The 27,797-nt window shown below is 36.1% G+C and overlaps 1 protein-coding gene across 1 annotated transcript in view; it reads left to right on the top strand.

Moving 5' to 3' along the window:
* Nucleotides 1-27,797, top strand: part of LOC134532298 (cyclic nucleotide-gated cation channel beta-1) — a 56,702-nt gene that overhangs the window by 2,450 nt on the left and 26,455 nt on the right. Inside the window, exons 2-4 of the mRNA XM_063368716.1 lie at nt 11,967-12,107; nt 14,816-14,968; nt 19,187-19,324. Coding sequence (XP_063224786.1) covers nt 11,967-12,107; nt 14,816-14,968; nt 19,187-19,324 — 432 coding nt within the window. The remainder of the gene's footprint in view (nt 1-11,966; nt 12,108-14,815; nt 14,969-19,186; nt 19,325-27,797) is intronic.

The raw sequence follows: 27,797 nt of genomic DNA on the forward strand, positions 1-27,797 counted from the left end.
AACAGTTGTGTGAATGGCTTTCCAGTATTAGCTGCGAAGGTTTAGCACGGTAAAACAAAAGAAAGCCAAAAGTAATATAAAAAAATTGGTTGTCTGTAAAGTCGGTTAACGGACAATAGTTTAACGTGACAACGTCATAACAAAACATTGATGAAATGATTGATCCAGAGGAAAAGGAAATATATTCGGCCTGAGACTGAGCCGTAATAGGTTTTTGCAACCAAACCATTTAGACATTAAAAATATTATATTCTTTGAGGAAGAAATTTTTTTTAATTTTTCTATATTTTGCATGATAAAATCTACCTCTGCATACTTTTATGAATAAAATTGAATCATTTTTATTGAATTATCACTATTTGTATGGATACAAAGGAGTGAAATGAAATGTGCAATTGAATTAATAAATTTACTTTTATTTGCATTCATTAATTCAAATATATTTATTACTTTTGAAATGTTGCGTGCGCCGTATTTATTTTTACAAGTACAAAAAAAAATTTCGCAGATGCCGGGTTTTTGAACTGACAATCTTTAGTTTAAGAGTTAGGTACGCTAACCACACGCCCACGAGGCCATACTAAAGTAGAGTAGTTTCAGATGTCATATATAGATATTTATAAAAAATTTGTTCACGGTAGGGGAATAATATGAACACGATTTTATAACAAATACGCATTCCAAATACACCAAACTTATTTATAATGTGTTGCAATATTTTTTAAAAATTGTGCAAAAGATCCTGGGTGTAATTTGAATTGTTATCTGTAACTGTAAAACACCATTGTTGGTTCTAAACGTTTTTGAATTTTCAACATTACTTTTAAATAACCGTACCGATTGTGCTGAAAATCGGTGAACGATCGTTAAATTACATAATATTAATAATTCAAACGACGAAAATATGACTGAAAAGTCGAATCGATGGTTGTTCCAATCGAGTGGAAGAGAGATGTCACGCATGCGTAGGCCCTACAATGAGCATGAAGAGAGATGCCACGCATGCGAACAATGAGCAAAAAGGACACATCCGTAGTGGGACATCCATAGTGGGACACTTTTTCGTGCGTGCAGCCGGCGTTCATCGATTTATTAGACGTTGTCACGTCAAAAAAGTTTACTTTTCTGTGGCTTTAAAACCAAATAAAATGTTTATACAATAACTTAATGCTTGTAAGCACACACATGTTTTAACTAAACACACTATTTTAATATCTAAAATTTATTTCAAAATAACTTAAACATCGACAGTGCAAGCTCTTACATATGTTTTTACTATTCTATATAATTATTGTACAGCGGGATTGTAAGTTTTTTTGCAGGAAAGTAACTAAAAAATGGCCAGACTAGTTATACAAATTATATTTCACTGTTATGAAATTACATAATTAATGCTGAACGAACAACATAAGAACACATAAATTTGTTCGTTACCGAGGTTAGATGTTACTGCACGTAATGCACGTGTTAATGACACACGAAACTACAATAAAGTCGTGGAATAACATCATGTCAGTGTTAAGAAGACTGCAAGTATCCGCTCTACCACTCTGGTTCTGGGGTAGAGCGCCTGCCTTGTGACTTGTAGGACCCGGGTTCGCGCCCCGGCTCCTCCAAGGCGGATTGCCCAGAGAAAATGGTGGCATTTTCTCTGGTAGGAATACAATCCCTTGTAACAAGTCAGGCTACCAAAGAAACGGTGGGTGGAACAGAAAAAAATCTTCCAGGTGGCTTCCAAATGGGGAGCCCGTTTCTTTTCTTGGGCTCCCCATGCGGTGGCCATTCCGGGGGTTTCTCCGGGGGAACGGAGTTTTGCAAAAATATTTTTTTTGATGCGAGAAGCTACTGCACATCACTGCGGAAAGTTTCAAATGATGCGAAAAGACACCAAGATCGTTCGAAAAATTCCCTGCCTGTGATTGGTTCTCAGAAAACAATCGAAAGTTAGGAATAAAAATCATTTTAAAACTTTACTGCTTGGGAATTTTTCTAACAGAATTATCTATTAATTGTGGTTATCCACTTCACCAAACATTAAATAACCTTTTTAAATATTCTACTTCTTGAATAATTATGTTAACTGCTATCAACTGTTAATTGCCTTTTTACGTGTCACAAATTATTTTAAACCGTGTCTTAAATATACTATTTCATGGAGAATCTGCTGGCAGAATTAACTGTATTTTGTCGTCTCCCGTTTCACAATTCATTAAATAACCTCTTTAAATATTCTACTGCTTAGGGAATTTTCTGACAGAATTAACTGTTGATTGTGGTTTTCGCGCCAAACATCTGAAATCTTTTAAAATGTCTACTTCTTGGATAATTCTCAGACAGAATTAACCGTTAGTTGTGGCTTTCCTAATCACACATCACTTAAAAACATTTTTAAATATTATACTTCTTGGGAAGTTTTTCTGACAGAATTAATTATTGATTGTGGATTTTAAAGTTTCTACTTATTGGTAATTTTATGACAATGAACTATTAATTGTGGCATTCAGTGTAAGAAAACATTAAAAATTCTTTTTTTTACATTTCTAATTCTTTGAAAATTTTCTTACAGAATTAACTGTTGGTTATGGTTTTCCATAATAAAAATAATTTAAAAAAAACATTCTAAAATATTATTTGTAATTAGGAACTATGTGACAAAATTAACAGTTAGTTTTGGTTTTTCGTGTCACAAATAATTTGGAAGGAAAAAAAACGTTTTTTTTTTAATTTCTAATTCTTGGCAAATTTTCTGACAGAATTAACTGTTTATTGTGGTTAAATATAATTTTAAATTTTCAACTTCTGGGGAAATTTCCTTTACAGCATTAACTGTAAATTATGTTTTGCCGTGTTACAAATCATTTCAAAACATTTTTGTTTAGTTTCTACTGTTGGGGGAATATTCTGATAGAATGAAACGTTAAAAATAATGTGGTTTTAATGTCACATGTCATTTTTTAAAAAAAAATGGTTTTCTGTAAAGTCGGTTTACGGACGATAGTTTAACGTGACGTCATAACAAAACTTTGATGAAATCATTGCATACTTTTATGAATAAAATTGAATCATTTTTATTTTAATAACAATAGAATAAATACTTGAAATTATACTAGTTATCATATTTTTAAAATGCTAGAATAATTAACCGTTATTGCCGAAATTGTTTTTGTAATAAGCAATGAAAACCACATTAACTTTTTACTTCACTTTATAAACAGTCGACGAAACAGTTCACGTGTAGATGACATGTAATTAATTTTTTAAAAACTGGCGTTTAGCTATAAAGTTTAAATATAATTATGAACAAGTTTTCATATAAATAAACTGTAATCAAATATCTATCATCAATTATATGAATCACCATAATTTTTTTTGTCAATTGTAACATAACCTATTATTACGGCACTCGCCGACAGCGTAACGGGACACGGCGTAACGGAACAATGAGCGAAACGGTACACGGCGTAACGGGACATTTTTTCATGCATGCAGCCGGCGTTCATCGATTTATTAGACGTTGTTACGTCAAAAAAATTAATTTCTACATCTTGGGCATAAATTTCTGTCAGAGTTATCTGTTAACTGCGGGTGTGCGAACTGCATTGGTTCTACCCACGAACTGCCCGCGCCTTGCAGTCGGGTTCCCCCGGCGGCTGTTCGTGCATTCCCGTCACGCGCGCTTCGGGGGCGCCGCCGCGCGGACAAATGGAGAGGCTGGCGGCGCAGGAAATTGCATCGTCTGCAGGAAGTCGAAGCTCGGAAGGCGTTTTTTTTTGGGGGGGGGAAGTAGGGGAGAGAGATGCGAAAAAAAAAAATTTTTGGAAGTGCGAAAGGAGATCTGCTTGGATATGCAGGCTAAGTCGGGTAGCTTTCTGGTTAGCGGAGGAAAAAACTCCCGCGACGCCGCGAACATGTTTAGAAGCGCTCTCTTTGTCCGCGCGCCGCTACACGCCTCGGAGACGAGAAGTATCAATTTCTGATTTTAAAAAATAAATTATAAAGAAATTTTGTCAGAGTGAAGTCACGAAATTTATTCACCTAGTATTCTCTCCCCCCCCCCCTCCCCTTCTCAAAATTAATATTTTCTTTTTATATTTCACTGTCTGAAAAAGAGAACATTTAAATAACACTAACACAAAGGGGAAAAAAATCCCTTTCGGCACAGCCTACAGGAGTAGGTATATTTTTAAGTACCTACTTCTTTTTGGATATTTTTTGGAACATTTGTACTTAATGTACATGGTAAATTTATTTTCTCCGATATTACAAAATGATCGACTAAACATTTTCTCAGTTTCCATGTAGCAAAAATTATATTTTTGTTTTTTAACTCAATGCATCCAACATTGGAAAGCTTAGAACGAATTACATGTTATGCCAACTAAAATAATTATTAAATTTTTTTTTACCTTAAACAACAGTTTTTATTCCTTTTAACTAATAACGTAGTCGTATAAAAATCTGCTTTGCACCAAGGCTTAAGATAATAATAGTAAGATGGTTTAAAATAAATTCGAACGCATCTGATACTCTGAAAGTGTGTTTTTAATTTCACCCCCTTTTTTTGCGGTAATAATTCGTTTCATAAAAATTTGTTTCAGCCAAAGTTTTTTATAAAGTTTAGGATTCATACAATAAATTATAAAGGATTTGATAGTATACTTTTAAACTTTGTTATTTTAACCCCTTACAAAAATGGTTGGTTAAGTAAAAATTAATTTTAACAAAAGTTTTAAACAATATTTAGAAGGTTAAACAAAAATTAAGAATAGATACAATAGCTTACATGGTAGTGAAGTTTCATTTATTTTCTAATTTCAACACCAGGTTTGTTTTAACACCTTGCAATAATTCTTTGTATTTTCAAAAATTGTTTCAGACGGTGTGCTTACTAAGGGAGTTATGAATTAATTTTATTATTTTAACCCCTTTTTATCCACCCTGTCCAGTGGTTAATTGTATTAGAAATTGGTTCGACAAAGGTTTTAGGTAATATTTGAAAGTTGTGCAAACAATTTTAACGGATTTTATAGTGTGCCTACTAACGGAGTTATGAATTTTTTTTGTCATTCAACCCCTGTTTATTCCACTACTTGCATTAATGGTAGGTACAATAACAATTATTTCAGATGAAAGTTGTTGATAATAATTTGGTTTTGCAGTAAATTAGAACAAATTTGGTGGTGTACGAGGTACGGAAATTATTAATTTATATTTAATATCACCCCAGTTTATTTTAACCCCCTGCATCAATGGCTCATCTTATCAAAAATGGTTTCTGACAAAAATTTTTAGATAACAATTAAAAGATTTACAAACAATCTGAACAAATTTTATGGTGTGATTTCTAAGATAGTTATGTATTTAGTTTTGTAGTTTTGTATTTTAACCCATCTTTATCCACCCTTTGAAGCAATGGTTAGTTGTTTCAGACAATAGTTTAATAATATATTTAAGGTGTACAAACAATTCGAACGGATTTAATATTGTAATTACTATGGGAGCTATTCAATTTTTTTGCCATGCAACCCCTGTTATTTTCCACCCCTTTCATTAATAGATGGTCGTATAACAAATTATTTTAGACGAAAGTTGTTTATGATTTTTGTTATAATGTTATAATTTTTGTTAAATTATAATGAATTTAATAGTGTACATGCTACGGAATATGTGATTTTTTTAATTATACCTCTTTTTTTAAATCTCGTTTCTGCAGTGGTTCGTTTTTATCAACAATTATTTTAAACAAACGTTTTAGATAAAAATTATATAATTTATAAATAATTTTAACTTATTAGATAATGTGCTTACTAAGGGAGTCCTCCAAGCCTTGTTTTTTTTTCTCATCTCTTGCAGTTATGGTTGGTCGTAAAAAAATATATATTTAGACAAAATATTTTGATATTACCCCTATGAGTTATAATATGTTCAAACGGATGTGACATTCATCATAACAGTGATTTTTCTGTTGTTTTTTTTTTAAACACTTTACCCATTTCCACCCCTTTGGTCAAATATTGACCATTAATTAACTTGACCGAGATTTTCCTTTATTATATTTTATGTATCAGTTTAGAAGTTATTTGTGAAAAATAACGCCAATTATCGTGTTCCTGAAAATTTGATATATAAACTTTTGAGTTGTCGATAGTTTTGGGGTCTATGGACCGTGAAACGAAAAACTATATAAAGATTTTCCGGAGGTCGCACAATGGTAACGGCTACAATAGGTAGGTTGTTCTACGACATTAAAAAAAATAGATTGTGAGTAATGTAATATTTATTAATATGTATGTCGCCCTCTAAAAGAGTGTAGTGTTCCATATCACTGATCCTGAGCAGCGCTGGCCAAATACATTCTTTTCTAGGGCCAGATATCATTTTTGAAACTAATCCGAGGGACAGACCCCTTTGAAAAATCATTACATAAATTTCTTACAGCGATCTTATAATGTTCTAGCTACGGTATCAGGTTTCTCACGGTCAGTTAAAGTTTTACACATACAATTTTTGGTTCAATAAGTATTAATAATATAGTGGTAATTTGTTATTTCAGGGCTTACACCTATCGAATACGCTAAACTTAAAAAACAAAATCCTTACAGAAAATGTAATGTTACGTTTTTGTTACTATCCTCAACAACTTGATGCTTTGTTTCTACCCCACAGTAACTATACATTTTTCGGGAATGAAAAGTACCCTGTCCTGTTTCAGGACCTAAAGTAACTAAATACCGAATTTCATGAAAATCGGTGCAGCCGTTAAGGAGCTGAGTAGGTTAACCATATATATATATATATATATATATATATATATATATATAAATTACAAAGACACACACACTTAAAAATTTCACCTTTAATTTACGAAGAACGCTGGCTACAAATTATCAAGGGATCTGCGTAAATTTGCGGGTACTAACTTCACTTAATATGAGCATGAATCAACAAAACTAAACCTATTATATCAAAAAAAACTTATAAAACTTGTAAAGACTACTTGCAAAAAAACTTTTATTTCTTTCGTGTGTGTGTGTTCGCCCGTCTATAACGAAAAACAAAGCTCAAAAGTTTAAATACGGCGTAGTTTATACGAAGATACTGTTATCTGAATTTACAAAGAACTCGGTTTTTTAGGCAAATTATTCGGTTAATGCATGTGTTTATTTATTGTAATTCATAAAAGTGCACACAAACTTTCGCATTTATAATATTACTAGAGACCGGAAAAATTCACGTATTCATTTAACGATATGCTAGAATCCAAACAACTGTACCTTTATATTGCTTCTGTGATTGGCTTACAGTTTATCTGAAGGACATTGAGCCAATGGAAAACCTTCAACCAAAAAAGTATCGAATCGCAAGTGTCCCAGTTGAAAGGTGTCATGAGTCAGTAGCCAATGAGCAGATGGCATTTGCCTGAGTATGTAGGGGGTTGTGGAGTCTATCCTAGAGGTCATCGAAAGCGCGAATTTTTCGGTCTCTAAATATTACAAGGATTATTTTGTAAGTTAATCAATAAATTCTATGTAGCATACGATTAAGAAACAAAAAAAAAGATATTTATAAAATATTGTAAAACACTAAAACATTTATTAAAATATTAATTAAATATTGTAAAAAAAATTTTAAAAAATTAAAACTGGGTTCGGAATCTTACCCGGGCATTTATGCGCCGTTCCTGAATAGCTTCCCGGTATTAACTGCGCATATTAATAATCACGGTAAGACCTAATAAATTCAAATTGTTGAATATTCGATTATATATTCCATGGTTTAGTAAAATTATGCTTAAATGTAAAATCAATTAAAAATAAGTGCCAATTTTTGTAAAAAAAAAAAAAAAAATCCTCAGTATTATCACCAAAAAATAAACATATTACATTTATACAAAAAAAACTATAGCGATGTGTTGTACAAGGTTACAATATCGTTCTTGTAGCTTAACAAATTTATTTCTAGGCAACTGTGGTTTCCAAAGGACTCTAGATTTTTCTTACGTGGGCAGCAAATTGACCACCGCTGCTCTAGAGGATTCGCTTTCACTTGGCCGAAAAATATTCTGGGGGAAGGAAGGAAGCGGGTTATTTAGAGGTGGATTGAGGGGGTTCGAGGGAGTCAAATAAATTGACAGTCGCCTCGCCGTCGGGCCCCCCCCCCCCCCCCCTCTGATGACGGGCTTGCTGGATCATCGGACGAGGATCTGAACTCCGGCGGGAGATAACACACCCGCGAGGGAGCCCGTCATGGAAGAAACATGGCTCGTGTCCTTCGGGGTTCACTCAGGACCGACGCTGCGACTCCCCTCCTCCGTCCCCTGGTCCACGGGAGTGTCCTTTCCCGGCCACCCCGTGTGGACGGCGCATGAGCCAGTCCTCGGGAGGGAAAAAAAATTGGTTGTCTGTTAAGTCGGTTTACGGACGATAGTTTAACGTGACAACGTAATGAAAAAACATTGATGAAATTATTTCATACTTTAATGAATAAAATTGAATCATTTTTATTTTAATAATATAAGAATAAATATTTGAAATTATACTAGTAATCAGATTTTTAAAATGCAAGAATAATTAACCTTTATTGCCGAAATTGTAGTTGTAATAAGCAATGAACACCACATAAACTTTTCACTTCACTTTATAAACAGTCGACGAAACAGTTTCACGTGTAGATGACTTGTAATTAATTTTAAAAACTGGCGATTAGCTTTAAAGTCTAAATATAATTATGAACAAGTTTTCATATAAGTAAATAAACTGTTATCAAATATCCATCATCAATTATATGAATCACTATAATTTTTTAGTCAATTGTAACATAACCTATTATTACTGCACTCGCCGACAGCGTAACGGAACACAGCGTAACGGAACAATGAGCGTAACGGGACACAGCGTAACGGAGCAATTTGGGTAACGGGACACTTTTTCGTGCGTGCAGCCGGCGTTCATTGATTTATTAGACGTCACGTCAAAAAAAAAAACAATTCTGCACTTTTACAAAACATTCCTCTGAAAGCCAATTGCCAAAGAAATAGTCTTGTCATGCTACAAGAAAGATATTGTAACTTTGTACAACACATGGCTGTGGTTATTTTCTGCATTTATCACACGAATTTTTATAAATGCGAAAGTTTTTGTGTGCATTTTAGTTACTCAAAAATTGCCGAACCGCTGAACGGAATTGGATAAGATTTGGCATACAACTAGCTTATAACCTTTTTTTACACAAAGGCCACAATATTTCTAAGAAATTAAATTTCTAATGAAATGAAAAACAAGGGGAAAATTCATTTTTATAACACACACACATTGAGGATGTGTCATTTCTCTATGTCCGCCGCCACACGGCCATATAGTAAGGTCTGGCAACTTCCCATCCTTCTCCTTGGTGAGACCCGTGAGACTCACAGCAGGCGGATGCTCTATGCCAGGAGACTCAGTGCAGACATCGTCGCTTGTACTGTGGCTCTCCAGCGAGATGGTGGAATGTCGCGATAGATCCACCGCGGAACACTTCGCGCTCTATAACCACCTTACGCCGCACCCATCCGAAAGCAACTCTCCTCTCGCCAAAAGACAGACGTCACACTTCACGGCCTAGTAGTCTCTTGTTTTCTAACTTCGCACACGTTGGCGCAATCTGCCGTGTAATTAATTAACTAATTCCAGCTTTACACGTTAGAGCACCGCGCGTCATCCTTGATGGCTCAGTCATTGAGTTTTTCAATACGTAAAATTTCAAAACTCTACTTTATTTTAAAACATGCTTATCCTTTTGTTTAGTAAAACCTAAGAAACTCAAATGTGCTCGTTAAAATTTATGTTATTTAAATATATATTAGACTGCAACTGCTTATATGAAATATAGTTAGTAACAGCTCCAAGTTCGTAATGTTAAAGAGAACCAACAGAATGTGAAACATCCTTGATGTTAATTTTATTCCAACACAATATTCTTGGCTAATAAACTATAGGTATTTTTAAGTAGTTATTATTTCTTGTAATGAATAGTTTACAAAGTGTATGCCAGGATTTTTTCACTACCATAAAGTTTTATTGGGCACGCCTGTACGCTTAGTACATCCCCAGATGTTCACGAAAGTGAATATGTACAGGTTCGTGTTGCCGGTGTTCACGAAAGTGAATATGTACAGGTGCGTGTTGCCGCACGTGGTCACGCCAACTTGACGACTTCGGCTCGTGGCTGTAGCAGAAACGCGCATGCGCATTGGACTTTTCAGCTGTTTGAAAATCCGTTTTGGGATGCGCGCGCATTTAATTGCATTTAGGTTGCATACTAAAATTTCACAACGCGCCTAAGTAAGAATAGCTTTAAATGAAAACAATGTTTGCGTGGAATCCACGCGTGACAGAAGTGAAACCTCTTGCTTATTATATTAATAGGTGTAGGGAACATGATTCTCTTTTATATATATATATATATATATATATATATATATATATATATATATATAGGTATATATTAATGTATGCGAGCGCTAAATTTTGCTATTGCGCGAGTCTGTAAGTGTTCAAGTATGAAAGTGAGCAAGCATGCAATTCTGTAAGTGTGCTGCGTCATTTCTACCTCTCCCCTGTCCTTTCCTCATCTTAAGGGGGTGCCTCCCATTTCAGGTCATGATTTTATATTTATATTAATCACTGATCAACTTTTAGACTTTTTTCAATTTTTTTAACATTCACGAAATGAAAAATATATATATATATAGCGCATACTTTTTGCATAATTAGCTGCCAAAGTTACATTTTTAACGTTTTTGGGTTGTACAAATAAGAAAATTTTAATTTATTGCAGAACTGAAACTTTTTTAGGTTTAACTGCAATGCCACTGCTTACTTCAAGAAATAGTTTGAATTTCTTTCAGAAGATATTAATAATTTTATTTGGCATTTCAAAATTCTCAAATTTGTTACGATTTTGACAGTCAAGAAAAATGAAATGAGTTTTTTTTATAGATATGTAAACCATATCATTAAGTAGCCAGTGGCATTGAAATTAAACCTACAAAGTTTCAATTTTGCAATAAATTAAATTCTCCTTATTCGTACAACCCAAAAACTTTTAAAAAATGTAACTTTGGCAGCTAACTATGCAAAAAGTATGCGCTGTATATGTTTTTTTCATTTCGTGAATGTTAACCAATTAAAAAAGTATACAAGATTATCTGTAATTACTGTAAATATAAAATCTGGATCTGAAATGGGAGGCACTCCCTTAACTATTCCCCTCATGCGTTTGGAAATATCATTTAAGGATTTTAATTTACCTATGAAAATAAGATATCTGCTTCATTAAACTCAAGCTCTTCAATAAATGGTACAAGGACTAGAAAAATATCATTTAAGGATTTTAATTTACCTATGAAAATAAGATGTCTGCTTCATTAAAATCAAGCTCTTCAATAAATGGTACAAGGACTAGAAAATATAATTTAAGGATTTGAATTTACCTATGAAAATAAGATGTCTGCTTCATTCAAATCAAGCTCTTCAATAAATGGTACAAGGACTAGAAAATAGCTATAGATAGAGACCTTCAAAATTCGCGGATTCAGTGACCTCCGGGATAGACTCTACTACACTCTAAACACTCGGGCAAATGCCACCTGTTCATTGGCTGTTGACTTGTGAGTCGTCTCGACTGAGTGTCTGTGATTCGACACTTCTTTGAGCGAAGGTCTCTAATTGGCCCTCATTACTCCAGAATTAACAGTGAACCAGTGGTAGAAGCAGCGCTAAGGTATAATTATTTGAATTGTAGCATGTCACGAAATGAATCCGCGAATTTTGCAGGTCTCTAGCTATAGATAATACATAGTGGAAATACGCTCGATAATTGTATCCCCCTCAGAAAGGAAGTTTTCACTTGAGAAGGGTTTGTGAAACGAAAGGGTGTGTTCGGAACGCCCACAGCACGCGCGCTCTGTTCTCTGATGTTCGCAGCCAAGCTGGACGGCGTGAAGACGTACATGCGCATGCGCCGGGTTCCGAACCACCTGCAGGTGAAGGTGATCAAGTGGTTCGACTACCTGTGGCTCACGCAGAAGTGCTCGGACGAGGAGAAGGCCGTCAGCTGTCTGCCTGGTGAGACGCGGCGCATGAAACGTGTTCCGCCGGGCGACGCAACATCCAGAGCGATCGCCGTTTGTGCGCGCGTGCATATAGAGACCGGAAAAATTCGCGGGTTCAATGACCTGCAGGATGAACTCCATAGTTCTGCGTACACTCTCGTCGAATGTCGCCCACTCGTTGGCTGCTGTCTTGTGAGACGTCCCAACGTAGCAGCCTGTGATTCGATAAAGCTTTGGTTGGACGTTTCACATTGGCCCAGAGTCATCCAGGTGAGTTGTGAGCCAATAGCAGAGGCAGCACTTAGGTATAACTATTTGTATTTTAGCCTATCGCGAAATGAATTCGCGAATTTTTCCGGGCTCTATAGCATGCGTGTTGGTTGGAATTTCCGTGAAAACTTTGTAGGTAGGCGCAGGTGTGCACGTTGAATTTTTTTTAATTTCTTGTACCAGCAAAAAAACGGTCAAGGAATTTAAGGTAAACTTAATCAACACACAATGTACAATGTCGCTTTCAAAATCAAACGCATCGCTTTAATTCCTGGCTTGGAGTTCAAAGAGGAAAGTGCCCTCAGAGATCGTGTTACTGGATGCCTGTGAACTAAATAAAAGAAGGTGAACTAAAGGGAAAAAAATACATGCAATTTAATGTAACTGGAATACATCTATACAGCTTCTGTGAGAGTTTATTAATCTTATTATACATGCGGTGAAGTTAAGGCGTGGCTACTACCTTTTCTTACACTGAACCAATTATTTTAAAAAATATATATTACTTTTACAAATAAAAATTAAAGTTAAATAGTAAAACTAAGAAATGACTAAGCTAAGAAAATAGCTTGCACTTAAACTAAGGGGGAAAATATATATAATCAATTAATATTTTTCAGTAGGTTCTCTTAAACGGTAGTATCATTTCTTACAGAGAAAACGTACACGTTTCAAATATCAAATTTAAAAAAACAGTAGATAAACAAGAATATAAACTTTAATTTAAAAAATGAATTAAAAATGTATTTATTGCGTTCACTTTTGAAAACGTTTCCACAATTATCTACTTTTAGTATTATTTTGTTGTAAGATTGTTTATTGCATTGTAAATATTAGTTATTAGTTGTGGGTTCATATTTACAGTCACTGAAAACGGATAATGGCTAAGTCACAGTTCGGGGCGAACTGCTTTTGTGATTTAAACCAAGACAGTCAATTAGCATACACGCTAATAGAAGATTTTGATGGCCAGATTCAATCACGGTCATACTATATGGATCTATGTGTACGAGTTTTATATAGTACTAGCGTATATAAATTTTTTATAGTTGGCACCCCTCACACTGGCAACCAGTCGATTGTGTAGCGCCCACGTGCGATACTTGCACTCAACACGCGTTGCCTATGTTCAGGCGTGCCACCAAAGAATTCTACGAGCTCCAAAATTGGACCTCACAAGTAATGCGTCAAGGTTATTTTCATGATTTATTTTCCTATACCATCAATTATTAGGTGCTATTAACAGTCATCCTGTGTATATATATTATCTATAATAAATCAATAAAATTATTTAATGCAATTCTTTATCGGGTCAATACTGGCTAGTTTATCGTCCTTTATCTATGTTAGGTGTAAAATTACTTCCTTTTTATGTTCATTTCTGCACATATGTTCTTACAATCGTAACTTTTGTGCCGGATAAACTGTTGGTGAACACGTCTTTATTTTTTTATTTTTTTACCTTTATATTTCGAGAACATCTTTTAATAATATCAAACAGGTTAAGGTGGGCTTTTTAACTAATTGTTCGTGATTATATTTAAACAAATTATTTAAATTAAATATGCCAAAAATGTAAATAATATTTGAAAATTAAAAAAAGTATGCAATTTTTCATCAATGTTTTCTCATGACGTTATCACGTAGAATTATCGTCCGTAAACCGACTTTACAGACAAACCCCTTTTCTTTTTTTTTCTTTTTTTTTTTGGAAGACATTCAGTTGTTAGTTTTATGTTCCGATTGTTCTTGAGTACACGTGTCCGAAGTGTAAAGCTGGGTTTACGATTGATTTCCTTAAGAATTAAAACTTAACATCGAGCACACGATTAAGTCAAAACTACATTTTCCAGTTTATGATTGACATCGAAGTCGTTAATTCCAACCAATCACATCACAAAACACATGGTCGGCCATTGTTCGAAATGGAGAAGCAGTTTTGAAATAGGTTATTGACAAATGGGATATCCATTTTTCTTCTATCATTACATCATCTTCTACTGAAATGTAAAATTCAGTTGCATAAGAATGTTCACTCATGTATAAATTAATTCGTAATTACAAATATACGAATTCTAACCAAAAATACTGCCACGCTCGGTCCAATACCAAGACATAAACTTCCGGCTGAAAGGTTCCAGTTTGTTTAGATAGGTCGCTTCCCTTAAGTCTTAACGAAAAATATAAAATATAACCATTTCTGTTAAGTCTTAAGTCATCATATGGTTCGCACACGACCCGTCAAAATTCGCACCCGACAATCATAAACCATTCCACTAGTTTACATACAGTCATATGGTAAGTACACGACTAAGTCTTAATCCTTAATTCTTAATTTTGAATCGCAAACCCACCTTTAGGAGCAACGTCCGCACGTGTCTGTGGTGTAAGGAACAAAGCCTGCACGTTGGTTGGCGAAGGTGCGCAGAGGGACGTGCGTGGTGCCCGCAGACAAGCTGAAGGCGGAGATCGCCATCAACGTGCACCTGGACACCTTGAAGAGGGTCGAGATCTTCCAGAACACCGAGGCGGGCTTCCTGTGCGAGCTGGTGCTGCGACTGCGGCCGGTGCTCTTCTCCCCGGGCGACTACATCTGCAGGAAAGGTAGTATGTGTTCTCGTCGTCTGCGAGATTCCTACTGTGTGTTCACGTCAGGCAACGACGTCTGCAGGAAAGGTAGTATGTGTTCTCGTCGTTTCCAAGAATACTACTGTGTGTTCTCATCAGGCAACTACGTTTGCAGGAAAGATAGTATGTGTTCTCGTCGTCTGCGAGAATCCTACTGTGTGTTCACGTCAGGCAACTACGTCTGCAGGAAAGGTAGTATGTGTTCTCGTCGTCTGCAAGATTCCTACTGTGTGTTCACGTCAGGCAACTACATCTGCAGGAAAGGTAGTATGTGTTCTAGTCGTTTCCAAGAATACTACTGTGTGTTCTCATCAGGCAACTACGTCTGCAGGAAAGATAGTATGTGTTCTCGTCGTCTGCGAGATTCCTACTGTGTGTTCACGTCAGGCAACTACGTCTGCAGGAAAGGTAGTATGTGTTCTCGTCGTCTGCAAGATTCCTACTGTGTGTTCACGTCAGGCAACTACATCTGCAGGAAAGGTAGTATGTGTTCTCGTCGTTTCCAAGAATACTACTGTGTGTTCTCATCAGACAACTACGTCTGCAGGAAAGGTAGTATGTGTTCTCGTCGTCTGCAAGATTCCTACTGTGTGTTCACGTCAGGCAACTACATCTGCAGGAAAGGTAGTATGTGTTCTCGTCGTTTCCAAGAATACTACTGTGTGTTCACGTCAGGCAACCACGTCTGCAGGAAAGGTAGTATGTGTGCTCGTCGTCTGCAAGAATCCTACTGTGTGTACACATCAGGCAACTACGTCTGCAGGAAAGGTAGTATGTGTTCTCGTCGTCTGCCAGATTCCTACTGTGTGTTCTCATCAGACAACTACGTCTGCAGGAAAGGTAGTATGTGTGCTCGTCGTCTGCAAGAATCCTACTGTGTGTTCACATCAGGCGACTACGTCTGCAGGAAAGGTAGTATGTGTGCTCGTCGTCTGCAAGAATCCTACTGTGTGTTCACATCAGGCGACTTCGTCTGCAGGAAAGGAAGTATGTGTGCTCGTCGTCTGCAAGAATCTTACCGTGTGTTCACATCAGACAACTACGTCTGCAGGAAAGGTAGTATGTGTGCTCGTCATCTGCAAGAATCCTACTGTGTGTTCACATCAGGCGACTTCGTCTGCAGGAAAGGAAGTAGGTATGTGTGCTCGTCGTCTGCAAGAATCCTACTGTGTGTTCACATCAGGCGACTTCGTCTGCAGGAAAGGAAGTATGTGTGCTCGTCGTCTGCAAGAATCTTACCGTGTGTTCACATCAGACAACTACGTCTGCAGGAAAGGTAGTATGTGTGCTCGTCGTCTGCAAGAATCCTACTGTATGTTCACATCAGGCAACTACGTCTGCAGGAAAGGTAGTATGTGTGCTCGTCATCTGCAAGAATCCTACTGTGTGTTCACATCAGGCGACTTCGTCTGCAGGAAAGGAAGTAGGTATGTGTGCTCGTCTTCTGCAAGAATCTTACTGTGTGTTCACATCAGGCAACTACGTCTGCAAGAAAGGTAGTATGTGTTCTCGTCGTGCGAGACAACGCCTGCAAGAATCCTAATGTTTGTTCACATCAGACAACTACGTCTGCAGGAAAGATAGTAGATGTTATAAATGGGCAACTTATTCTGTAGAGAAGGTACAAAATATTATCCTCGGGTGACTACATTTGCAAGAGAAGGTAGTGAATTTTCTCGTCCAGAGAATACGTCTGTAGGAAAGGTGGTATATATTTTATCCGTTTGACTTCACTACAGTAAATGTATATGTTATCATCAGGTGGCAATGTTAGCAGGAAAGGTAGTAGATATAATTTTCCGGGGACAACATCTGCAGTGTGAGAAACTGCATCTGCGAGAACGAAGATAATTTTTTTTTAAGTTTGCAAGGTAGTGGCGTATTTTGACTTGTGTTTTATAAACTCTGTAGGTTTTTTTTTTTTTTTGCATTTGTTGCATGTTGCGTCACTGCGTTCTTGCGTATTTTGCGAAGGTTTTCAACCCCAGCCTTGCGGCTGTATGCGTACAAGTGTAATACGGCGAGGATCGATTCCTCTTGATGATGGAGAATGTAGGTTCTCGGGTTTCATCTTCGTGCCCTTGCTTCTTTGGGAAGCGGAGTGGACAAGGGCGCGAGTTCCAAGTACACTTCGAGCTCAAGGGTGGCGATGGGCCTCCTCGGAAAGCAACACCAAATTAGCTACAGCTCGCACTGGGCGTAATTAATCGCCCCGGCTCGAGTCGGGCTATTAATTAACGATCCGGCAACATGGCGCCGGGCACCATGGCCCGGCCAATCAGCGCCGAGTAGGTTCGCGACAAAGGGTACGCCACTCCATTCCTCTTCTGGGCTAATTAGGTTTACGAGGCGGTTATCTGCGCGCGCCTTGTAGCCATGGCAACACGGGTTTAATTTCCGTGCTGGATTGGCTACTTTGTAAGTTAGATCGCTGCTGTGTAAACTGCTTCCTTCGGTGCAAGTTTAATGCAATAACCTGGGGTGCTCGAGAGATTGGGGATATGCCGATCGGATCTGCAAACTGCTGAGGGCACGTCGCGTTTGCCTGGACCTATCTGGGCGAAATTGCAAATACATTGTAGAACGAAAACCATTTTAGATTTATCGGTTAGTGATAGTGATGAAGTTAAAACCGCAAGTCAAAAAAGTTTTATCTCAATTAATACTTTTTTTTTCCTTGGTGCCCGAGTTCGTATTCTTACCCGGGCACTTTTACTCTATAAGTTATTTGCAAACCTTTCCATATGCATTTTTCCAGTTTTAACTGCGCACTTTAATAAGCAAAATAATACATAATAAAGTCCCATATTTTCATATTCTGTTTAATTTACTATTGTTTTAACGTTTTAATGTAGTTTTTTTTTACATACAACATTGACTTTTGCACTGTTTGTCATGGGAAAATACCAAAAATAAATAATATCAATCAATAAACAAATAATATGAAGATAAAAAAATTCACAGAACACAAGACTGAATCAGCTGATGTAAAACAAACTTATACAACGACGAAACTAAACAAGTACTATGGTCAACACAACAACTATAGCACTGACGAACACAGGAAGGTTTCAAATGACAAAAAGTTGCGACGTTTCGGATACTGACATATGTTCCCGTCATCAGGCACGAACAGAATCATGATTTTTTTTTTTTAATTTATGGAATTTTTCCATGACAAACAGTGAACATCTGCAATTTCGTATGTCCAAAAAAAATTTGAATAAATGAAAATTCCCCATTGCATGAATCATTTAAAGAAATTGTGGTTTTAAACGTATTTCATATGTGCAAAAAAATTAACCATAGCCACGTGTTGTGGTGATACAAGACTGTTTCTTGCCAACTGTGATTCCAAAGGCCTATTCTGAAAAACTAAAGGTAAATAACTTCCTCTTTTCATTAAACCCGGCGGAGATAAGTAATTCCAAATACTTTAGGAGATATCGCCGATCTTATTTTGCAATACTAGACCTGTCCAATCATTCGACCGTCGCCATTTTTTATTTTGCCGTGTGTATGTGGATGGTCGATTAGGTCAGGTCAGTTACATTATAAATACTTTCAAACTAAGCAGACATTGAAAATAATATGAATTAATTTTAATGTTTGTTTAGTTTTAAAGTGTTTATAATGTAACTGACCTGACCTAACAAACCGGGACAAAGGATTAACAGTAGGAACTCACGTATTTTTTTTACTCATTATTTTCGCAACAATATCCAAATAACAAATAAAACATTAAAATTTGAAACGTTAAAAAATCATACTCGTAAACAAGAAACAAAGTGAACGCCGTATGAATGCACATGTATTGTGATGAAAATTAAAAAATTCGATATCTCCTAAAGTATTTGGAATTTCTTATCTTCGCCAGGTTTAATGAAAAGAGGAAGTTAAAGAGCATAGAATAAAAGTATTTTCGGATTTTTAAATTTTTTTTTTTCACAAATACCGCCCAACTACATATTTACAAAACTAAAGATATCTTAGATCCCTCGATGACGCCGTGTCGTTCTTGGGGGCCGGACCTGCGGGTGGACTTGAACCAGTGGCTGTATCTCTGTATCTCTGCATCCCTGCATCTCTCGGCAGGCGAGGTGAGCAAGGAGATGTACATCGTGAACCACGGCCGGACCTGCGGGTGGACGTGAAACAGCGGCTTCATCCCTGTATCTCTGTATCTCTCGGCAGGCGAGGTGGGCAAGGAGATGTACATCGTGAACCACGGCCGGCTGCAGGTGGTCGCCGACAACGGCAAGACCGTGCTGGCCACCTTGAAGGCCGGCTCCTACTTCGGAGAGATCAGCATCCTCAACATGGGCACCGCAGGTAAACAGCTGGGTAAATATGCCACACACACGCTCTCTCTCTCTCTCTCTCTCTCTCTCTCTCTCTCTCTCTCTCTCTCTCGCACACTCGCGCGCACCCCTGCGTCACCTTCGATGTCGCTCGCCCCAGCGCGGGAGGTCAGGACCCAACTTACGCCATCTTGGTTTCAGCCGTTCTCACTCCGTAACAATTTATATTATATATATACACATAAAAAAGGACGTTGGTATGTCTGACGTTGATAAACTCCGACAACATATGACCAATTGCCATGAAAGTTGGCACGTAGTAATGTTTTTTTTTGACGTGACAACGTCTAATAAATCGATGAACGCCGGCTGCACGCACGAAAAAGAGTCCCGTTACGCACATTGTCCCATTACTCTGTGTTCCATTACGCTCATTGTACGCTTGCGCCGCATATATCTCTCTTCCACTCGATTGGAACAACCATCGATTTGACTTTTTCGAGGCACATTAAACTTGAAACACTCCCATTCGTTTCCTACTTTTCCTACCATCGTCCTATCCTTAACAGAATAACACAGATTGGAAGAAGTTAAATAGCAAACATGTATAAAAGTTATAGTTAAAATAATCTCTTCGTTAAAGTAATAAACATATTTGAATTAATGAGTGCAAATAAAAGTAAATTTATCAATTAAACTGTAAATTTCATTTCACTCCTTCTTTGTATTCATACAAAATAGTGATAATTCAATAAAAATTATTCAATTTCATTCATAAATGTATGCAATCATTTCATCAATGTTTTGTTATGACGTTGTCACGTTAAACTATCGTCCGTAAAACGACTTAACAGACCACCAATTATTTTTTTATGGAGAATGTTTTTGTGCTAACGGTTTTACTTCGCAACTCACATGCTAGATGGCGCTGCAGCGCATCAACTTCTAAACCGTTCAACCGATCGCCATTGGTAAACAAAAAAATATGATAGGTCATAGACATAAGTATACGAAAAGCAATTGTGTGTCATTCCTCTATGTCCACCACGCTATCAATTTTGCTTTAACTCACGGACAATATATCACCCTGAGATTCAGTCCGGGCAACGCCGGGTACTGCAGCTAGTCTTCTATGTTTTAGTTTTAAAAATCGAGCATTGTTAAAGCATAGGATATAATTAAGTGGAATGCCTGAATTTTTTTTTAATGTGAACTTAGAGATATTTTGTAAATTTGTAAATTTACATTAAAAAAACTACATGACTAAAAAAAGTGTTCGCAGTAATACTTGTCTCATATTCTTACCTCCAATAGTTCAAGGTATTTGTAAATCGTTCCTTGAATCGCTTTCCAGTATTAACTGCACATGTTAACAAGCACGGTAAAATAAACTAACGTCAAATTTTTTAATGTTTCATTGTCTTTTCCACGGTCTAACAAAATTATGCTTGATAGAAACATCTATTAAAATATAAAATTATACGATGTTTTTTTTTAAGTAATGCTCAGTATTATCTTGAAAAAGGAATTTCATGAACGTAAATATTTCCATCGCTATGTGTTTTACAAATTTACAATATTTTTCTTGGCAATTAGTTTTTTCTGTGTAATGACTAACTACTATAAATAGTTTACCGTATAAATCATTGGTGTTTTGTATTTAATTCATTCATTTCTGGAATGACTGCAGCTTTAATAATACCGTCATGATACATAATATTGTGGTCTTCAAAAATTTCTTAATAATTTATTTATGCCTTATCAAAGTCACTATCATTTTTACGTAAAAAATATGTTATGGCATTAAAACTGTTAAAACAAATGTGGCTAATTTTGGTTCCTATCTCTCCTACTTTAAGGATGATTTGCACGGTGATACCTTTGACGCTAGTCTCTGGCTTGTCTCATTGCTCTCCTACAGTGTTAAAAAAAATTTCCTTCAAATTTACGAAGATCACTGGTTTAAAATTATCCAGGGATCTTCATAAATTTACGGACACTGAGATCACTTTCTTTGAACGTGAATTCAAAAAAATTTACAATTTCTTGGTGTATTACGGAACCTTTCAAAACTTCAATAAGAACACTCTTCTGTTGTCCACTTGTTAGTTTATCTTTGTTTAGAGCGAAACATTCAAATCGGAAATCAAAATACAGCGGGGTTTCTAGGAATATTCAGTTATATGAAATTACGAAGATTTGAGTCCGTGTTCTATTGGTCCATTTTGCAAAGTTATTTTAATTATGTAGGAATTTTTGATGTGTTCCGTCTTAGCTCTCGGTATACGGAATTTGGTGGGCGTAATCTCTTGAATGTGCTGGAAGTCGCACGGTGCTGCTATCTGTGGCGAATGGCGCGAACCCAATTTCAAAAGCTCATAGGGAAACTTTAAAGTATTAACTGTTTAGTTTATTTGAAGAAGATTTGCTGTATTTTTATAAAATTCCTTGTCGAAAATCAGGTCCAAATTCACGGTTAAAAATTTGTTTAAGTATTTTATTTTTTCAATTTTATAGGTGCTTTTTCATTGTATAGTTTAAAATTTCTCTCTGCAAATCAAACTATTCGATAGTCTACGTGGATGCTCTGGCAGCGAATTCTAGCATCGGGTGCGGAAACTACGTGTGATTCGGGTCAAGAAATCTATTTGAATACACATTTTATTTTTGTAATTTAGTTGTTTTTTTCGGTATTAGTTTAAAGAAATGTACGTTGAATCTCATTTCCGAGTTTCGTATCATAAGTTTATTTGAAACATGAGAAAATATGAGTTTGCTCTTTGCCGAGGTTAGATGTTTCACATCTCTAGCGAGTTCCGAAAGATTCGCTCTTTTTTTAAAAATTCTAACTGCCAAAATGTTTTATTGTTTTGCTAAAAGTAAAAAATATGGAACACATTTCTGTTTTACTTGCAAATCGTAATCTCTTACTCCACATGCATCATGATTTGGGAAACCATAATGTGTGCATCTTAAAATAAAACATTTGTAGTACTTTTTGCACAGGAATCTACTGTTTAATTCGCTGTATTATATTTGTTTATTTAGGGTCCTTCGTGCCCGTGGTAGCTAACGTTTTACGTCCTTTTGGAGGGATAGTGGGTTCCATTCCAGCTTCCAGGCATGTCTCCAGGTTAACCCCACTGTTACGAAGTACTTCGGAGACCGTAAAGCACCCCATACACTAGCGGACATGCTCGCCGACTTGGCTCGGCGAGCATATCCGCCAGTGAGTGGGCTGGTTTGGCCTCCGTCAGACCGAGTATGCTCGGCTCGCCGTCGGATGGCAGTTCCCTCCGAGCCGGGCCCCGGACCGAGCATATCCGCCAGTGAGTGGCAGGTCCCAACATGCTCGCCCCGAGCCCACAGCGAGTGTGCTGTCTGTTGCATCGTCATGTATTCTAGTGACAATCAAGTTTTTTTTTGGGAGGAATTCATAAATTTATATCGCACCTTTCGAACGATGTGGGATATAAGTAGTAAGGAGTATGTCAATAGGCATATCAATCTAGATTGCTACGATCAGCTAGTGAAAACAGAAGCCAGAGAAATGTGAATGAACATTATATGTGAATGCGAATGTACATTTATCCATCCTCAAATAACTATGCAGGTCTGTTGAGTATGGCACTCTCAGCATTGACATTTCACTATAACGATTTCGTTCCACAAGCCACCTTTTAGACCAAACTCTTCGTGTCATTTTTAGTGGCTCTTAATCCAAACAAAATAATCCGCCAAACAGTGCAATGCTACTTGCAGCCATTGTGCCGACTGTCTTTATGGAGAAAGAGACGAGCATGCTCGTGTAGTTTGTGGTAGCGGTCATGCGCCGAGCATGTCCGCTAGTGTATGGGGCGCTTTAATAATGGTCGGAGATTTACAAGAAAATATTTCGGCAAAATAGTTTCCCAAGAATTCCTTTATGATAATATTATTTTTTTTTTACATAAGTACGCGGTCCCAGTAAGAAGTCGGTCTCTGAAACTCTCCTGCCTGAACCATGGCCTGAACTCCTTTGCCCCTGATCAACCCCGCAACGACTCCTTTTGATCCCACGACCTTTTGCGCGCTGTTTCGCTACTTTGGTGGCGTTTTTCATTACCGGTGACGTTTTCAAAGACGCAGGAAAGAGGTATTCAGCTCTCCTTCGCAACCTTTCCTAATGGCAAAAAAAATTCTGCTTCAAATTCCATCAAGAATTTCCATTGCAATACTTATTGAACTTCGTTACCCAATAGAAGAAATTTTGTGTGAACCTGACGTTGTAACGGGAACAAAAAAAAATCACTGGCTTAATTTTTCTGGGTCCTCGTGTTTCAATATTATTTCTTCCTATGAAGGTTTCTGTAGACATTCATTTAAAATTTGTATTCTGTATTTATTCTCTCTCAATTTTTTTAATGTTTTACAATTTATTCGTAGGATCTTGTATTTTCATGTCTGCTTTTCGGAAGTTAATTGCTTTCCATTCATCTCCGTTGAACCAACGGTTTTATTCTAAAAATGTAATTATTTGTAGATTTTTTTCTGCCTGTGTGTATTTTGCATTCATCAATATTCTTGCTACAAAGAATATATATTTTTACTATTATTTTTTTATTTGCATACAGATTAAATTTTCTCTATTGATTTATTATTGTTACCGTGGTACAGCATGAAATGAATTTTTTTTGTAAGAACTGTGATAGACTGCAACACATAGTTTGAAATAAAGCCACGCACAGTTATCGTACTAAAGGGAATTGCTGAATTGTTTGCCAAGTTATCGACTTATCGCTTGGGATTTGTGCATGTTCGAAGCCTCTGCGAACTTGGTTCCCCTTATAGCAAATTCTATCAATTGACATGATATTGTTTATTTTAGTTATTTGTTTTTTGTTGCGTCGATCCCACCTGGAGTTGAACGCCCTGGGATTTAGAACATGTCAACAATCAATCACACAACACATTAATTATAACACAAGTTAAAAAAACATTCTTGCAATGCAATACAATAAAAACTATATTTGATGAAATTATATCCGTGAGCTGTGTACATCATAAGAATGTTAATTATGATTTGGTCATACTTTCATAAAGTAAATTTTTACGATATTACACTATAACAATGAAAATAAATGTGTCAACAGTAAAACAGTTTTATTTTTTCTATCTGTTGTTATATTGAAGATTTTTCAACACAAGATGCTACTATCCAATGAATTTAACTCTGTATTTCCTGTTTCACTGACAGGGAAATGTTTAAATTTTAACTCACACATACGTGAAACCTTCAGGAGGCTATTCGTTGCCATTGGTCTATCAGGTTATTGGTTATAAGAAATTGTTTTTAGTTACTGTGGTTTTTTTGCTATATGAGTTTAAATTAACGATATCGTTTGCCCAATATTTTTCGGGAAAATAATACTTATTATGGGACGACAGAAATAATTTTTTAAAAAAACGCACAACAATACAGAAAGCGACACACACTTAGGAATTCATCAGAACATTTAGCACTCAAAATATTCATTAAATATATTTTAAACGTAATTTTTTCTTTTGAGTTTTAATATTGTAAAGTTGGCTGTCATGCAAGTTTTTTGTTGACTCGTGTTCACGTGGTTATAATACATCACACTGCCATTAAACTACAAAGATAGGTCCTTATGTGCATGTATCAAGGCGGCGAAAATGTTGACTGACTTTGACAATCGATCGTGATCCGATTTAAATGCTGTATTGTTTATTATTGTATACGAAAAATATTAAATCAGTTTTTTTTCTTAAGCAACTAAACAATTGCACATAACATTAAAACATATAAACGTGTTAGTACCGTTTTTTTATGGTATGCAATTTCAGGTTGATTTCAAGGCCTAAAAATTAAACAAAACTCTGCATTAAAAAAAATTCAAAAAGCGACAGTATCTAGAAAATAATATAAAATATAATATAGAGAATATATGGTGATCATTTTTTCTATATTTAAAGTCCTATTGATTATTGTAAGATTATTAAAATTATATTATTTATTTATTTATTTAGAATTATATGCGATGTATGCGCACTAAACTAACACTTCAGAATACGTGAAAAATATTATTCAATTATTTTTCAGTATTTTGAAATTTTGTAACTGTAAACGATTTGTTTGGACATTATAAAGTTTTTTTAAGGGCAAAAAAGCAATTTGGCTGTCAAATATTGTTTGATGTATTTTTCTATCACTTATATCATGTGCAAAATTTTGGACTTAAGTCATAAAAGATGGTCGTCCAATGAGTTAATTAATTAAAAAGCTGCCTTACTGCGTACCTCTTTCGTGTCCCCTTCTCTGTAAAACTAATCTGCTAATTTTTTTTTAGCAAAATGAAGATTAGATAACAATTGTTTCTACTTTCCTATTTCCGACTTTTATAATACTTATGTCACGTGATTAGCATCCGTGTGAGCTAGTAGGTTATCATTTAGAAACCCCCATCGTAGTTTCATCACGCGTTTTGAAGAGTTATTGTGAAATTATTTATAATTTCTTTATAAATTAGTTTGAAGATTTCAAACTTAATCTAAAAACATAAAAAAAAATGTTTCCACATGTTTACAACTCTGTAAAATTATGAAGTAATTATCGGAGTAGGTAGTGATTATCGTAGTTAACCTTCCTTAAATTAACTTGTAACACAAATTTTACACATCCACTTTCTTTAAATAACTGATGTTTGAAAAGTTGCAAAATAATGTGGTTTACATTTACACCTTACAATTTATATATTATGCTAACGAATACCGGATAGGCTGTTAATTGCGTAGAAAGCTAAATGTATACATAACTGAAACGCCATTTTGTAGCCCAATTTTATCACCAAAACGAAATGTTAAAATTCAGAAAACGAAGTTGAGATTGATTATAAAAACTTTTTAAAACATTTTTTTTTTAAATTTTTTTTACTATAAATTCTTTCTGAAATATGATGTGAATACCTAATGGCAAACAAGATGGTCGACAGGAAACTATTTTTATTAAATATATCTGTACCTCAGAGCCATAAACCACTACGTCACAAAAACAGTATTTTTCAAGAGAGCAGTTTAAAATTTTTTTAGAAAGTACCTCTCTAATATAATCAACAATTTTCTACCCAAAATATGTGAATATTTGGCAAAAGTAGATATGAGTGTTATATGTCAATAGAAATAACATAAAACGGTGGTCACGTTTGTGGTTAAGGTGAGTGCACAATTGGAAAAAATATAAATAACAGTAACAGTAGGTAGTTGACCGCCATGTTTTCCAACCTACTATTTCACAATAGCGCATAGGACGGGTGTGTGCATGGGAGACAGGTCGTGTGCGCAGAAGTAAAATGAATATATTTTAGTTATTTTACGGACGCATGGCGCAACAACCAATGAGAGTAGAGTAGGAAGAAATTTTGACGAGGCTAGACAACTGTTTGTATTTATCAATAATTATATGTACTATGGCAAGAAATTGTCAAGATATTATAATGCTTAGGCGTAATTCCTGCTTTGATTAATGCCATTACTTAGAAGTCTCTAGCAAAAATTGTAAATAAAAAAAGGTTTCGTGGCTATAATCGTTAACTAAAAATTTTATATAACCCTTATTTTTTTATCTATTTTTAAAAAACCGTGTTCACAAATTGCCGGTTAGATATCAAGGTGCAATCATTTTGGTAGTTAATATAGTTACTTACCCTGCCAACAGGTGTTGGATACTTCGCTAAATTTCGTTGGCTGGAATCAACAGTAAGGTTTCAATTGTGAACCGATATCGTACGAGTCGCGTGCACAATCATTTGTTCGGCCTGCTGTGTGCACTCCTTTATGTTTTCTTAGGGGACGCACCACAACGCCGAGATACCACAACGCCGAAATGCCTAATTGACCACAACGTCGACAGCTAGAAAACTGCTGTGTACCACAACGCCGAATTACCACAACGCCGAAATACACTAACGCCGAAAAATTTCATTGCAGGACTGCCACAAAGGTTAGGTTAGGTTAGACTAGGTTAGGTTATACTAGGTTAGGTTAGGCTAGGTTAGGTTAGGCTAGGCTAGAATAGGCTAGGTTAAGTTAGGTTATATTACGCTAGGTTAGGTTGGGTAAGGTTAGGTTTGATTGTGGTATTTCGGCGTTAAGGTACATTTAAGAAACACACAAAAATTCATTGAGTTGTTATTTCGGCGTTGTGGTACACAGCAGTTTTCTAGCTGTCGGCGTTATGGTTAATTTTGACATTCGGCGTTATGGTATTTCGGCGTTGTGGTAACGACCCGTTTTCTCATTGTGAACCCAGACTTGAAAGTGGGCACAGTGTGTTACGCCCCGGAGGAACGGGTCTGTCCCAAGTTCGGCGGTGAGGTCGTTAGGGTCAGTAGCTCGCAACGACTCGGATGGCACAGACTGGTGGATAAATAGGTTGCGAGACCCTCAGCAAGACATCGTCTCAGAGTTTGCCGGGAATCATTCCCGTAGGGTCATATAGAGAATCA

This window comes from Bacillus rossius, chromosome 5, assembly GCF_032445375.1.
Source record: "Bacillus rossius redtenbacheri isolate Brsri chromosome 5, Brsri_v3, whole genome shotgun sequence".
NCBI lineage: Eukaryota > Metazoa > Arthropoda > Insecta > Phasmatodea > Bacillidae > Bacillus > Bacillus rossius.